This window comes from Opisthorchis viverrini (genome assembly GCF_000715545.1).
Source record: "Opisthorchis viverrini unplaced genomic scaffold opera_v5_105, whole genome shotgun sequence".
Taxonomy (NCBI): Eukaryota; Metazoa; Platyhelminthes; class Trematoda; order Opisthorchiida; family Opisthorchiidae; genus Opisthorchis; species Opisthorchis viverrini.
Window position 1 is genome coordinate 1,306,041 of NW_008751759.1, and position 15,532 is coordinate 1,321,572.

At 45.4% G+C, this 15,532-nt stretch overlaps 2 protein-coding genes across 2 annotated transcripts in view; one reads left to right on the forward strand and one right to left on the reverse strand.

The window, feature by feature from the left end:
• T265_05480 (hypothetical protein) overlaps positions 1-15,532 on the forward strand; it is a gene marked incomplete at both ends in the record, with an annotated part of 58,333 nt that overhangs the window by 39,108 nt on the left and 3,693 nt on the right. Inside the window, 3 exons of the mRNA XM_009170491.1 lie at positions 5,517-5,655; positions 8,357-8,485; positions 12,168-12,376. Of these exons, the coding sequence (XP_009168755.1) occupies positions 5,517-5,655; positions 8,357-8,485; positions 12,168-12,376 (477 nt within the window). The remainder of the gene's footprint in view (positions 1-5,516; positions 5,656-8,356; positions 8,486-12,167; positions 12,377-15,532) is intronic.
• The window catches only part of T265_05481 (hypothetical protein), a gene marked incomplete at both ends in the record, with an annotated part of 52,086 nt that overhangs the window by 31,587 nt on the left and 4,967 nt on the right, over positions 1-15,532 (reverse strand). Inside the window, one exon of the mRNA XM_009170492.1 lies at positions 10,671-10,772. Within this exon, the coding sequence (XP_009168756.1) occupies positions 10,671-10,772 (102 nt within the window). The remainder of the gene's footprint in view (positions 1-10,670; positions 10,773-15,532) is intronic.

Genomic DNA, 15,532 nt, shown 5'->3' on the forward strand with positions numbered 1-15,532 from the left:
CAGTGAGGATCACGCGGTCCGCATCCTGGAGGGCGAGTAGCACCGACAGCACCCAAACGTTTCGTGATTTCTTTCATACCCCTCTGCCATGTCAAGGGTTGGCCACCTCTCTGTTTACGCCACTCCGAATTGGGCATGGAAAACAGCACTCTTCGGCAAACGATGGTTCGGCATGCGTAAAACATGTCCCAACCAACGCAGCTTCTGGTGCTAGACACATTTTTTAATGGAAGTACCCGTCGCACAACCGAAAACGCGCTTTCTGACTTCCTCGGATTGGATTCGCCGACATCAAACCCTACGAGCGATTGTTCTGAGACTACGATTGTGGAACGCCTGAAGACGTCTCAGTTCCGCTAATAGGCCAATGCTCGAATAGGCCAAGTCTCACAGCCACATTATAGCCTAATGCACACGCCCCTTGAGATTTAGGGATACAGCACCTTAACGCCATAGGTATCGTAAACTAGCAAAGGCGACCTTGCAGATTCGTGCATTGACCTCATTTGTAACATTACAATCAGAACTAATACAGCTTCCACGGGACGTGAGAAAAAATCCATTAGGGGGCGGTAAGTTAATTCTCCCCAGTGGTCCTCAGACCACGTATGAATAATGAATATCCATCAGACGTTCCGGTGGTACTTCTGATAGAATGCTGGCAGAATAGACTTCGAAGTCATCTTGTTTGCACCCAGCTGACATATCAACTCCTTTATTCCAGCTAATACATATGGTTAAGGTATGGTTGCAGGGTCACTTCTAAGGTCGCTACATAGACGGTGCGCATTCCATTGTTTCTACACCTCTAATAATATGAAAAAGCAATTACATGCCATTGAAAACAAGAGCCAAGTGAGAAATTTACACTGTGGTGAAAAATTGGGAACTTGTTCCATAGACAGATGTATTCTTCCTTCACTCCACAGCCATACACACTGTGATTTGGCGTTGCCGTTTAATTGCGGGGAGTGACTTTTGGTTCCACATGTGCACGGTTTTGTCTGTACATGCACCCCCCACACTCCACCAGCTCGATTAACCATCTGTTCAGGTTTCTTTCCCACACTCAAGTTCTACCTCACCCAAGCTAATAAATCGTTGATGAACTCAACCTTCCTGAGATCTCCTGAACGCAACAACGCTTCCTATTGCGCCTCTCGTCCTTGATCCCTGCGCGCGCGCGCGTCTGTGTGCTGACTGCGTTCGGTCTCTCTATATGTAGGTCCGTTTGCGTATACGTGGGTGCGTCAGCAGTGAGTGGTTTGGTACGCTCACTAGACGGTGCAGACAATCGACGTCTGATGAGTCACCTTAATGTGACGTGTTTGTGAGTATAAAAAAGACAAGCCTCGTGATCAAGTGAGCGACGGTGAGCTGAACAGTCAAGTATGTGGGTGACCGGGTGGCTACAGGGTCACTATACCATCTTTTCCCATTTCGGGTCTGTACGACCTGGATCACGGGTCAACCAGGAATGAGATCGATCTGGATCTCCTAGTTACCGCTTCTGCTGAATGTTATTGCTCAAAACTTTGCATGTTGCAGTCCCCAACCACTGTCTCTGCCCATCTGTTCATAGTACTACTATCTTAAAGGCTCCGCATACAGAAACGCTGCATGCCTGCAAATAATGCCGTGTTGTTGAAGAGTTGGATCGCGATTTTCCTATCCTCAGTTCAGCCGCTGCTTTCACGTGAAACCTTCCCGCGTTTAACTTCGACCTGGTTAATGTGTCAGCTATTTCGTGTACCCTAATAGTGTTCACCAACAGCTTCACTGACTTTATGCATCCTTGAAGATAGAGGGAAATTGCAAGTCGTGCGCCGAACTGTGCGCTTGCGTTTCCAGACACCACCTGTCCCGGGGACTTGCCGGTCTATTTTTATCCAATTGAATCTGAAATTCTTGCGTTCAGACAGTTTCTTCAAGGCTGGGGAGGGTTCAGTCGAAATGCATCCCCTTAGGTTTTACGTTGGTGTCAACGACCGACCCAAGTGAATCTCACTTTCATGGTACTCATCTGGGAGCACAATCGCCTGCGACGAATCAGCTCTCCTGAGAATTTTGTGTACTCTTACGAAACTCTCGTCGAACAGTACTTCCACCTTGGCATATTTTCCGAACTACTAAAAAGGTACTCTCATCCTCTCTAACCAGCCTCGAAACTCATTTCACTGACGAGTTACCACCCTTTCTTGTTCTAGCACATGCGTCCAATGAAATTTAGCTCATCGTCATCACCACAGACAGCGACTTCAGTGTTGACGCTGATGACTCAGTACCGTAGAACCACAAAGTTGACTTACTTAAATATGAGGTCTTAGACTGAAAAGAAAAGTGGGAGACAGACAGACCTGGTGTTGGCTTATCATAATCATTCTGAGGTGGCCACCATCTCAAACACCGAGTCAGACAATCTGGAAAGAAACTGACAGCAAGAACGACCCTGAAATTGGTTGGCTGTCATTTATTGCAATGTCTACAGCTTAACGGAGGAGGATAACGAAGATCACTTTTTGAAAGGCAAACTGCACCAACAATTTCCTAATCATCTACACTGCAAGTCTAACCTTTAGCAAGATCTCACAGTTGGGCCATGGATTCTCCGAAACACATTCATATCTGTATTTCCCCTTACCCCATTCCACTTTTGGCTTCTGATGTGCAGCTCTGTCATAATCTTCAATGGAGATTTAGTCCTGTAAGTGAAGCCAGTCTACACCGAAAAGACGAAAAGTGCTGTACAGCTGTCTCATTGTTATTGGGACTCGTCATGGTTGCACATCTCACGAAACTCAAAGGAGCTTTGAACTCACGACCGGTCGGTTTCGAACTTTGAACCTTTCGGCAGCTGATCAGCGGTGAGATCGCCTCGAACTATTACTCCCTGACCAATTCTGTACTCAAAATATACCAATATCACGCCACATTTAGTTGCTTACCATCATTGTGAGAATAAAGGCCGCATAGGTATGGACGAGAACGGCAGTGACCTTTCCATGGTACAACACAAGCTGCACGAGAGCTCATAGTAACCGAGTTTCGACATCAACTGGATTCCTAAAAATGACAAACTAACAAAGAGAAGAAGAGAATTCCAAGGACCACTTGTTTACAATGAAGAGAGGTTCTGATCAGCTCAATCCTTGTTCTAGCTAAAACAGCGAATTCGGAGTAAAGTATTACGTGAAACGGAACATGGTTTCGGCAAGGAGTGGGTAAACAAGAATTAGGTCACCTTACAGTTACCCGTCTCATCCACGTGGATAGAGTGAACAAACCCATGACCTACTTGTGAAGCACTCTTCATTACACTTGGAATAGTCTTGATAGGGTTTACCACAACCGCTCCGTAGAATTCGGGACAGTAAGAAGGGATTCAACAAAACCACTTTCCGGCACCATTCAACCTAACGCAGATCCGGTGTTAGAAAGGAGATTGACATAAACATAGGGGAATGGAGACACGGACATTATGGTTGTGAAGGATAATGGATGGAATATCAGGGATCGCGAGTTTTGTTATGAGACAAATGTTTCCGGGTGCAGCACCAATGCGAGCGTACGACCAAGAATGGCGACCTGTGGCAATTCGAACGAATGTGAACAAGGACAGCACGGAAATCTGACTACTTGTGAGTAGTCATAGTTTATACGGAATCTTATAATGGACCAGAAGTTTCCAATCCATACTCGCAATGATCCAGCTATACCAGATGTCTGCAGTTTCAACACGAGAACTCAACGGTTCACATGATCAAACGCTTTTGCGGTGTCAAGTTGTGCCATTCTACTCTAGCATCCATAATTCACCAAGATGTGGATGGGTGCTGATTACAGAAGCCGTTTTGCTTCGGGACTGAAATCGCTTTTCCTATCTGCATAATGGATCACGACCACTTTGGTTTTGGATGTTCTGAAAAGATGGTGGCTACAGATGGGCAGTTGACGAATCTACTCCGCGGCCTCACTGGAATACTGGTTTCAAGACTCATTCTTTACATCTGAAGTGGGAATAAACGATTCGATAGCCACCGTATAGCATGCAACAAGCTGTAATGCAGAGTACAGAAAAGTACTGTTGTTTTACTACTTTTCCTACAGCTTTCACTTTCCTCACTAGTTTCTTCGTTTCCTAGGTGATGACTGCCCATTTTCATTGGAAGATGTTGTGACTTGTTAAACGGTTGTGCAGCTGTGTGTTGGTCCTTGGCTTTATGGAGCTAAGGAAAGATTATTACAACTCTGTTTGTAGGGTAACCACAGAATGCTCCACAAGTTTGTTCTGGGGGATTTTGGAAGCGGAAAGAATCACATCATATTTTCTGGTGTGACACATACGCGGAATGTCTTTAATGGGGTATTCATGCAGGGTGAACTACTAGACTGAAAATTGCGGTCAAATTCCATATGCGTACTCATTAGGAACCAGCAGGGTGCATTCTTGGCGGTAGCGTGATTTCACCAGCTGCCCATAGCACTGTTTACTGTTCACCAGGCAATGTTTCGGAACCTGGAAGACTAGTTCAGTTTGAGCGTTCGAAACTACCGCTTGCAGGTCGGCAACATCAAACCAGGAAGACGTCAAGGCTCCATTAACCCATAGTCATAAACTGTCAACCCTGTAGCTCATGTCCTACAGATTCCGGCTGAGCTGATGTCAGCTCTTGGCTAAGATGCATCTGTCATGTGATTGGCTAGAGCCGATGCTATTTGGCCTATGGATACCCATGATATTGGGCCAATGAAAGTACTCCGGATGGTGTGAACAAACGAGCACATATTCGTATACTTGTCAGAGCGGAATAAAACTCTATACCACCAGCCCACTCATACAACAATACAAACTAACCCAGAATTGAAGCAGGTTTTCCCTGTCACATGCCTCAATGCCTAAGTGGACCTCAGATTTATTACGCTTTGCTATAAAAACTCATAAAACAAATGATTCGTGAAGTGACTTTAAAAGGGGCAACGGACAGAGCTGAAAAACTGTATTCAGTCAGCATTCCCAGGCAGCTTTCTTGCTTTCATAAACTTTGTTTCTCACCTACAACGACGTTTCAGACGCGATTAGGCTTCCGCAGCTTCTCCTTTGGCTAGCGGCAATTTATTTCGATTCTGATGGTACCACACGGGTAACTTCTAGGATTTATGTCAGATAACTGAATTTTCACCCAGTGGATAACAAAAAAAATGCAGCGATACGATGGGGCCAAGTTAGTTATGAGGCGTTAGAGTTAGAGTAGTATGTTCCTGCGCGGAAAGATAACGAAGATATTCTGCACATCATAAACTGATTTAGGCGTGACACACTCATTTGCCAACTAATTTGGTTCTTCGAGAGACTCACCTGCGACCCAGCTGAATCTCTCGTTTGAGATGTCTCCAGGCAACTGAATGTGCTGCACCAGGCCACCTCATGTTTCAGTCGTGGGCTGTCGAGGAATTTTCAGCAACCTTATGAGTAGTGCAATACGATTTATGTGTGCTTTTACCACTCTATCTTATAGAGACGATACACTCACACTGGCTACTGAGGTAAACAAAGTGAAGGATAGGCTTCTGCAGCTGAAAAACTACATCAAAACAATGTATGCCGAGCTGGTGGTTTGTGGCGCGGAAAGGAACACCCTCAAAAAGCAAGTTCTGGTGAGTTAGATTCGGCATAGAACAGGTTTTACAGTGAATATCAACACCGTGTTACTTCAGTGCAACATCCCGTCAATTTCAACTGGGACATTATTGATCGTCAACTCTTTATCATCAATGAGGCTTACTCAGCATCGCGGTTGATTTCATCTATGGTACGGACATATGTGGGCACAGAAAGGATGAGCTTTACTCATCATGTACAATCACGCATGCAATCAATTCGGTTGTAGCACACGTGATTATTGATTTACTGTCAGCACAATGTCAGTTATTTCAGAGCGTTACTACCACATTTGAGAAGCACGTACAGTGGCGCTCGTCCAGGACAGGAAAGTTGGGTTATTTAATCTGCTGTATACTCACACAACACGCTCTTTATCCCAGTTGGACATGACGCCTTGCCTAGGTCAGTGTCTTAGACAGTCAAATATGATCCTCCTGGTACTGAGCTAACCAAACTATTTTAGACTCCCCTGATGAGACCAACGTAGACTCAGTGTGGAAACCCCTTTGAAGAAACGCCACTTGCAGTCAACCTGAAATTTAACGTCCATTGTGACATGCAATAGGTTGACGTATTTTATAGGCATACAAACTCATCTTTTCGACTACCAAAATTCTGTAGAGTGTAAATGGAAGAAATAACTCACCCTCGATAGATGAACTGATCACACTGCATCGGTTGCGCTGGTTTGGCCACGTGCTGCGCATGCCAGTCGACCGACTTCCTCGAAGGGTTCTTTTCGCACAACCACGTGAAGGATGGAAGAGAGCCAGAGGAGGTCAAACAATGACTTGGCGGCGAAGTATAGAAGCCATTACCGGCAAACTCAGTCACGCTGGTCATTGCTGTCTTCTCGGATGGGGACCCCGAAATGGGCCACATCAATGGTTAGAGACATTGTCAGATATGTCCCAGTCGCGCCCTCAACGGCGCTCGTGCATCCAAGCTATTGCCTTCAATGCATAGCTCCTTTTCCAACCCCCACTCAACAGTCCTGTACTTATGCACTAATTTACAAGCTCCCACCTTCACTACACAGATATCAACCCTCCCCAAGTCATCGGTGAACGAAACTGTGGCAGCTACAACCACTGCACGATAAGTAAGCGGTTCCCACGGCTGACAGACATCAGCCGGTATACAACATAAATCAATATACTGCTAGTCATGATAGGCATGAAACCCAAGAGTGATTACGCACTTCCTTCCACGGGTGATAGATGAGAGATAATCTCTCTTCATCGGACGGGATTATTGTAGGACGGATGAGTTAGAACCTGCAGTAGATCTACCAAATATTGAATGCGTGAATGCCATCCGAAAATACGACCTTGGTAAAGTTCTCCAATCATTCAGACTGAACAAAGTCCATCTCGGAGAGTAAATAGAAAAATTTCGACAATAATCTCTCGTCGTCCGCCCGCTAACGCGTTGTAATATATATGTCTCCTTCGACCGCATGTGCAGATCGATCAGAAAATGACAAAGTTGCTAGACTGCCATGGTGCTTTCAAACTGTTGCGGAAGCTAAGCTCGGTAATTGAAAACAAACAATCGATCGTCAGTAGTCTCATCGACACAATGGCATTAAGAGAAAGCCAAGTCATTAGAGTCCGCAGGTTGCACTAATTGAGTCACATGATCATGCGCGAAAACTGGAAAAAAAACAAAGTGCACATAAACGATGAAGATTGTTACAACTCTCATCTGGGCATAGAACCAAACCAGTCAGAATCCGATAGGTTGGTAGGAGCCATCTCCGGAGCAGGAACGCTTTACAGAAGGAGTGGCGATCAGTCGTTTGAGACACGTTAATACGTATCACGGTAGAAAATGAATATTAGATCAAAGTGACGCGATAAACCAATGTCTGCACTGAAAAATACACCTCCGTATGACGCAAGAAATCTATAGTCTCAAAATACAGATAATTACACGAAAACAGTCCGTTTGCACATAGTACTGGTCGGAGAAATGAGCTTCTATCATGCACAAATGCTCTTTGTAGCCTATGTACGCTGTCATGTTAGAAAAGCGATGTATTGTCGGGGGATCGTTGTGATGACGTCTTTATTCGGGTTAAATACAGCATAGCAGTAACTTTTCTTAGGAGCACCTGTGGATACTGAGTTAAACTGCCCAGCGAGACAAAAATTCACTTCTTAATGGAACTTTCATCCCGTGATTGAAGCCAATCTAGGCTAAAAAGCTGAGAAACACTATACAGATGCTTCACCAGCATTATGTGGAGCCAGCCAACACGTGACCACGTGATGTGAAGTCAGTCAACACATGTGACCACGTGATTGGATTCCGTGAGACAAAAATTCACTTCTTAATGGAACTTTCATCCCGTGATTGAAGCCAATCTAGGCTAAAAAGCTGAGAAACACTATACAGATGCTTCACCAGCATTATGTGGAGCCAGCCAACACGTGACCACGTGATGTGAAGTCAGTCAACACATGTGACCACGTGATGTGGATTCCGTGTCACGATATCCTGCCTACGTGCGTGTTTAACAAACTGTTAATCACCCGCTTGTAGTTCAGCGGTCGTTCATTCGAAGTCGAAACTCTCTGAGATTCTGATAATTCGGAATAAGGATGAAACTGCTTCTCGACATTTTAGCACAGACTAACTTCACTGACAGAATGAGATCTCCACATTGTCATATCGCGATTTTTGTTTCAGATGCTAGAACAAAAGTTGGATATCTACAACTTGCGTATGCGTTACGGCCAGCCCCCGAGCCCAACGATGGAGCAAAAGTGGCAAACAAACGTCCGAATCCGAAAGCATCGAGGAACCGAAAAACCAAAGGTTAGTTGAGCGTAACAGTACCGGATACCTCACCTTCAAGCCTGACTACCCTCCATATAAGCCTACTTTAATGAATCCAGCAGGACTCTCAATGAGAAATTTCCGCAGGGTCCTTAATGTACACCTGGAATGTGATTTACTAGCATGTTGGTCCGGTTAGGCACACATGCGTGCGTGCGCTCGTGTATGTGTATACGTGAGCACGATGAAAAATCCCGTTGAATGCAGAACAACCTGAACGCAGCACAGGAATATTCAGACCCAGGTGAACAACAGCACGTAATCATTTAAACAACCGTACGATGTGGCTACTTCTAGTTCCCGCCAATACGAAAAGCAAGATATTAACAACGCGACTCCGGCTTTGTATGCAACCGTGGAATAGTAATGAAATATTCTTGTGAAGAAGGGCAAGCCTTGGTGAACCGAACAAGAAATTAGAGCTTCGTGCACAAAAGTTGATGGAGATGTGTCGGGAATAGCGCAAAATTACACCAGCACAACCTATTGAACTACAGAAGAGAACAGGCGAAATTGCAGTTGAGATGTGTGCATGGTAGCTGGGCATCGAAAGGGTGTTACAGCTGAACAACTGGCGATCATGCATCCAAGCTGTTTCCTTCAATGCATAGCTCCCTACCCAACCCTACTTCCAACTTTACAATCCACCTACGGTGCTGTATTTACGCACTAATTTATCAGCTCCCACCTCCAATTTGCATCTACCTACCTCACCGTCCCGAATCACCGGTGAACGAAATAGTGGCAGCTACAACAACTGTGCGACAAGTACGCGGTTATCACAGCTGACAGTGATGATGATGTTGACAACGTTTTCTTCAAGCACTCAACTGTTTTCGAGACACTTTTGATCGAAGTATCAATTCATTATCAGACCTGACAGTCCCATGGATTGCATTTGGCGCCAGGAATCGTCACTGACAGATTTTTTCATCATTCACAGTCTTTCATAGATTATCCCAGGTAATAAAAACATCAAACCTTAGCTGTTGTCCCAGCAAATTGAAAAGCTTCTCATCTGATGTGTGTTTCCAGGTCCATATTGATGAACACGGCCAGGTAGCATTGATCTGACTCATTTATCATACGTGAAATAATGAGACTGCCTAATCGGTAGGTATGCGAACATTTGCTCGGGTGACCTTCATCCGTCCTACCAAAACGATCATATCAAAACGGGAAAACTTTCATAAACCTCGTATGTTGGCTCCATCCTGTAAGTACACGTACACAACTGGCGCTCTGGGCCTCATGCGTCCGCTCGACAACACCCACTAGATAAGTGAACTGATTTGAAACGTGATTGGTGTTCAGTACACCGGCAATTCTAGAGTATAACCCCATTCTCTTACAGGATAGCATCATTTAAAAGTGTATGATGGCCGTCCAAGAGACATGTCAGTTTCACGGAACTGTCCGATATCACAATGATGTCGGTTTCAATTGTAATTTATTTCGAAATTCGGAAAGTTGCCTCACAGGGGATGTGCGTGTGTGCCTTATCGACGAATGCAACAGCTGATAGGACGGTCAAAGCTCCTTTTACCATTTCATGTACTTAATAAAACTCAGGTTTCCAGTTATAAAAGACAAATTATATCCACAAGAGCCGATATTGCTTTTGTGACGTACAACCGTAGGCTAGGAATTGGTCACTTCGAGGAGGCCGAGAACTCAGTGCAATGGTCTGCTTCGGCTCACCTTGGGGGTAGTCCATTCTGTTAGATGAATTACCTTGAAAGAAGTCAACATGTTTGCAAAATAGAGTAACATTCATCCTCACCGTGGATAGCACGACATCAGTGTTCAACAATGATTTTTCGCTGTCATAGAAAAGTGCTTGCGCTTGCATCTTAAGTTTTCATCTTTGAGACACAGCACACATCACTGCGAAGCGGCTCCAATGTGAGTCCACAAGCAGCCTGTTGTCCTGCTTGCTTTAGGGTGCACACATTGAAGGCGGCCAGACAGACTGGGCATCGAGGCTTGAAGATTGAATTCGAGGATATCGGCACCGAATGTCAGATATTGCTTGCAAAACCGAGGCAGGACGAACAGAGTCATCATTTCTAAGTTCTGGGTTAGTGATGAGGTGGAGAGTGTGGGGAGAGAATGCATGTGAAAGAGAAAACGTGAGGTATCAGCAGTGGCTTGTTTTGCTTACCCGAATTGATGTATGCAGCAAGTAAGACGACCTGGCTAATGGCACCACCAATGTGTGATTCATAGTTGTACTTGGGCTGGGATACTGCCAGGACACCCACAGCTATAAAGGAAGAGGATTAGGGTCCTTAACCAAAGCATTTAGCTCAAAAGCCTGAACGCAAGGTAGCGGTTTTTGGATGGAAATGAAAATACATCACCGTTTATACAGAACAAGTCGCGACACATGTTCTAACCTCCAAGCCAGAGGACCAGGAGACTGTGTCCGTCAGAGCGCTTGCTATTGACCTACTTGGTATGACGGACTCTGTGAGTGTCGCGCGGAAACCCCACAGTATAGCTCAATGGTTCGTCCAGATACACAAACATTACGATAAGGTCCAGTCTCCTCGTGACGAGAAAAAGGCCTTAGTTGGGAATTAAACAAGCGCTTAGAGAGGCTAGCCAAATTTGGATGCTTTAGTGAGTCGGTTTCTTCTGAAGGGCAATGTTCCGGAAAATAAAACCCATTATTTATTCATTGATTATGACAAATTACTTCCAGTAATACTAGCTGCCAAAATGTCATCAGTATGAAAGAGTTGTAACAAAATACTGGATACTCAGGATTCGCTCAATAAATTTCAAAAATGCTTGGTGCAGATGGCTGGTAACCAATCAAAGTGGCATTGGTGGTACACCATTAATTAGGACTGAACTTCTGTACAGTTTGCTGAGATTAACTTGAAAAATACACCACAGGTTTCATCCTGTGCTAAAAAGCTGAGAAGCACTGTACATCTGTTTCATCCTTGTTAGAGAGTTATTAGCAGAGAGAGTTTCAAACCCATGACCGTCCATCCGATGAATGAATACTTAAACGTTTGGCCACAGTTGGCCAATCAGCAATGTGATTAGTCCTCACTTAGACAGAACATAGCGCCACTCATGCTTCAATAAGGGATGCCACATCACGTGGTCATGTATTGACGACTTCTCAGAAAGAACCCAAACATGCGCAACAACCTGGAATAAAAGCAGATAGTATGGAGACGAAGGGGACGCAACACAAAGTAGCATCTACCTCTGTTTTTAATGCGGTAAATGAACATCAAAATCGATGACTGGTTATCCTAACGATCTGAGAGTGGTACTGGATTCATTCTGACCTGCTGCACAAATCTGAGCTCGAACTATACCTGACAGAAGTCAATTATGCTAGAAAAGGAATCAACGGTCGTTTACAACGTACCGGTGCATAAAGAGGTGACATAACTGAAGCATCAAACAACCAAGTATATTTTGTAAGTCCAGAAGTCACGCACTACTGATAATTCCTAATACGAATGAAACACTTGTAGAGCGCTTCTCGGTTTTACAGCTTACATTGACTTCATTGACAGGATGAGAATAACTAACACGGTCACTTCATTGATTGGCGGGGTGGAATCGAAGACTAAACCCAAATAAGACTATTTTCACCGTAAATTTCCTCCAAAGTAAGTTGGACTTGTTTCAGATAAAACCAATGCGTCCTTCCGGGACACTGCCGAACACGTCAACCGCAGCGTACGGGAGGAAAAAGAAGGATCCGGTCCTCGTTTGGCAACCAATTGAAGAGACTCGACAGTCACGACACCTGAGCCAAAATAACGAGAACAGCAAACTCCCCGGGGTCACCAAATCAAACGGTGGAACGTCAGGTGGCAGAACAAGGTCACTAAAAAGGTATGCTCCATTAGTACGTCTCCATTGCAGCTGTAACAACGCATCCGTAGTCATTACACTGTTATGATCTTGAAAGCCAGGCGTACCTGTGGGGCACTGTCCAGGGCATCACAGTTGGTAGATGACCCACCTGGTAAGCGAGAGTTCAGCAGTTCGAGTCCCGTCCAAGGGCCCAATTTTTTGTCTGCATTATGTGCTTGGATTCCTATTTAAAGGCTTGTCACCATCATCACCAAACACTGAAAGTCTGATGCCCAAATCAGCTGACATTTGTCACTGTAGTTAGCCAACACCCCACGAACTAATGATCAAACAAACTACGTGTTCCCGTTCGAGGAGACCCGAAAAAGCAAACGTGTCGTCTGTCTTCAAGATGAAAGAAACCGGAGGTTCAAAAAAATCAAATCGTTCGGCTGTAACATCCTTACGGTGCCTAGCTGTTATGCTACCAGAAGGAAGCCCTAGGGCTAGGATACTACCAAGTTACCCAAGCCTAGACACGGGAAGTCGAGATGCCAAAGTCGGGTTCGAACTACGGCCAGTAAATTCGCGTTTTAACCACTGAGTTACCTAAATGGGTGCAGAATATCTACTAGTTTTCATACCCCTCCACATGGTTGCTTTATTTACTGCGTCTGTTTGGTGGCTGGCGGATTTGCCGTCTTGATCGTCGATAGCATTCTGGTCGGAAACCCCGAATATTTCAGCACAAATAGCCAATGTTGGTTAAAGGTTTTGACTCGAAATAGATCGATAATGAAGACATGGGTTGAGAACGTTCATGGTTCCTCACTTTTCGACTGAGCCTGACCAGTCTTCAGAAGCTTGGAATTATTCCACCCACGTATGATTTGGTGGTAGAATGATGTGTGATGTTGTTGGTGCAGTCCGCCTTCAAAGATGGAGTCCCCGCACTTAGCTGAAGAAATTGCAAATGACGACGCCTGATCGATGTGAGCTTCTCTCCTGATCGTCTGGAGGTGTAGATACCTCGGAACACTTGCAAGAGGTCCCTCCCTCATCCACTGTTCTTACCTCTTCAATCTGAACCCACTAGGTACCAGTGTAAACGCTGATATTGCTGCCTCTGGTGATGATAATCCTAGCCCTAATGCTTCCCTCGGATGGGTTGGCAGCCAACCGAATGTCGACTCATTGCTTGCTAAACTGCAAAGCGATCCATCATAGTTTAACCTGGTTCAAGAGACTCACAAGATGGTCCACAGCGTTTGGTGGATAACCCATGTTTACCATAGCATCTGACATGTCGACGCGTTCAGTACATCTCACTTTTTGGAAGTGTTTATGTTGTGACCCACAATGTGCCAACGTAGGTGGCTTGAACAGAATTTTGACGTGGACACTCTGAAGTGATGCCTCATTAGACTGTAAGTATAAATCTGCCCTCAGTCAGACGTCACTGTTCCAGAACAATCTGGGAAACCATTTGTGGCCAAATTTTGGTCTTGGTTACAGGAGCTTCATGGGAACTATTCTGCTAAAGAAATCGAGTTTCTAGACAGACGGAGAACCGGTCAGCAGGTTAAATCAGCGTCAAATATTGGTTGGTGAGAGTTAATGGCTGATTCTTACGGCTGTTAGGTTAGGAGAGAATCTAGCACGGAGGTGAATGGGAGTTGGGGCCTTCTTCTTTCAGTCCAGTTGACCATTTCTCTCAAGTGCCGTTTTTACCAAGTTTGTTAGCTCGTGTTTGCTGGTGATTGTTACGATAAATGGCCTGAGGGCTAAGGAAGGTTACGTGGATTTTGGTCGGATTGAGTTCAAAACCGTTTGCGTTGAAAATTCCTCCTTACTGAGCATTGTACACAAACAAAACTGTTTCACGCTGGCAATTCAGTGGGGGTATCAACCCCAGTATAAGGACATAACAAGTGGACATGGCCAACGGCGGTCCCGCGCGGAATGTCTGACGATACCAGAACAGCCCAGAATAAGAAAACTCTGTGCAATCGAAGAAAAGCCTACCGGTTGACGGGACCAACAGATGTGTATAACACGATAGTGTGTAGCGACTGCACAAGGGTTTACTAGGAACAGATAATCACACAGGTGCACGTTAGAGGTGATGAACACCAGTGGACCGGAAAAAACAACGGTCAGGAGAAGACTTGGTATCGGTGGGGCGTCAACTAAACAACAGACACAGAGTTGGAAAAGTCAGGCGAGGACTACGAGTCACACCGTAACGACGAGTAGTCATAGTGGCAGAAATCGTCAAGCATCTCGGGGCTAGCCGGATTGACAAGTTCAAGGTGTCAATGAGTTTGCAGCCTGATACTTTACCCACCCACTTGACTTGACGATATCTTTGCGTCCACAGAGAAAGGTTACCTACTGATGGTTTATCAGGCCTCACTGAAACGATACCTATGTCCCGTTAAGTTAGACGGTGTCGTCCCTGTGAACAATGCTAAACTGGCTTGTGTCCCTGCCGTGCAAAAGCACAGTTCACGATGCAATGTGGACCATGACCAGAAGATATACGCCGCTTCCAGTTGAAAACGGGCATTACCTCGTTTAGGGATGACCAGGCGTTGAAAAATGCTACTCATCGTTCCACATCATATAGGACTTCGTTCCAGTAATAGTGCTTCTGTCAGTTCGAGCCAGGTGATTAAGTGAGAGGCCTCCCTTCGCAGATGTCTCATGGAGAGGAGCCACTGCATTTACATCATCATCATTGTCAGCTGTAATAACCGCGTACTCGTCGTACAATGGTTGTAGCTGCCGTAGTTTCGTTCACCGATGATTTGGAGTAGGGGTAGGTAGCTGCGCATTGCAGGCGGGAGCTGATAAATTGGTGCATAAATCCAGCAGTCAGTGGGCTGTCAAGTGGGGAAGGGGGGTTGGAAAAGGAGCTATGCATTGAAGGCAATAGCTTGAATGCACGAGCGCGACTGGGCCATGTCTGACAATGTCTCTAGCCATTGATGTGGCCCGTCTCAGGGTTCTCATCCAAGAAGACGGCAGTGGCCAGCGCAGCTGAGTTTGCTGGTAACGGATTTCATACTTCGCTGTCGAGTCATTGTTTGGCCGCCTCTGGCTCTCTTCCATCCTTCACGTGGTTGTGCGAAAAGAGCCCTTTGAGGAAGTCGGTCGACTGGCATACGCAGCACGTGGCCAAGCCAGCGCAAC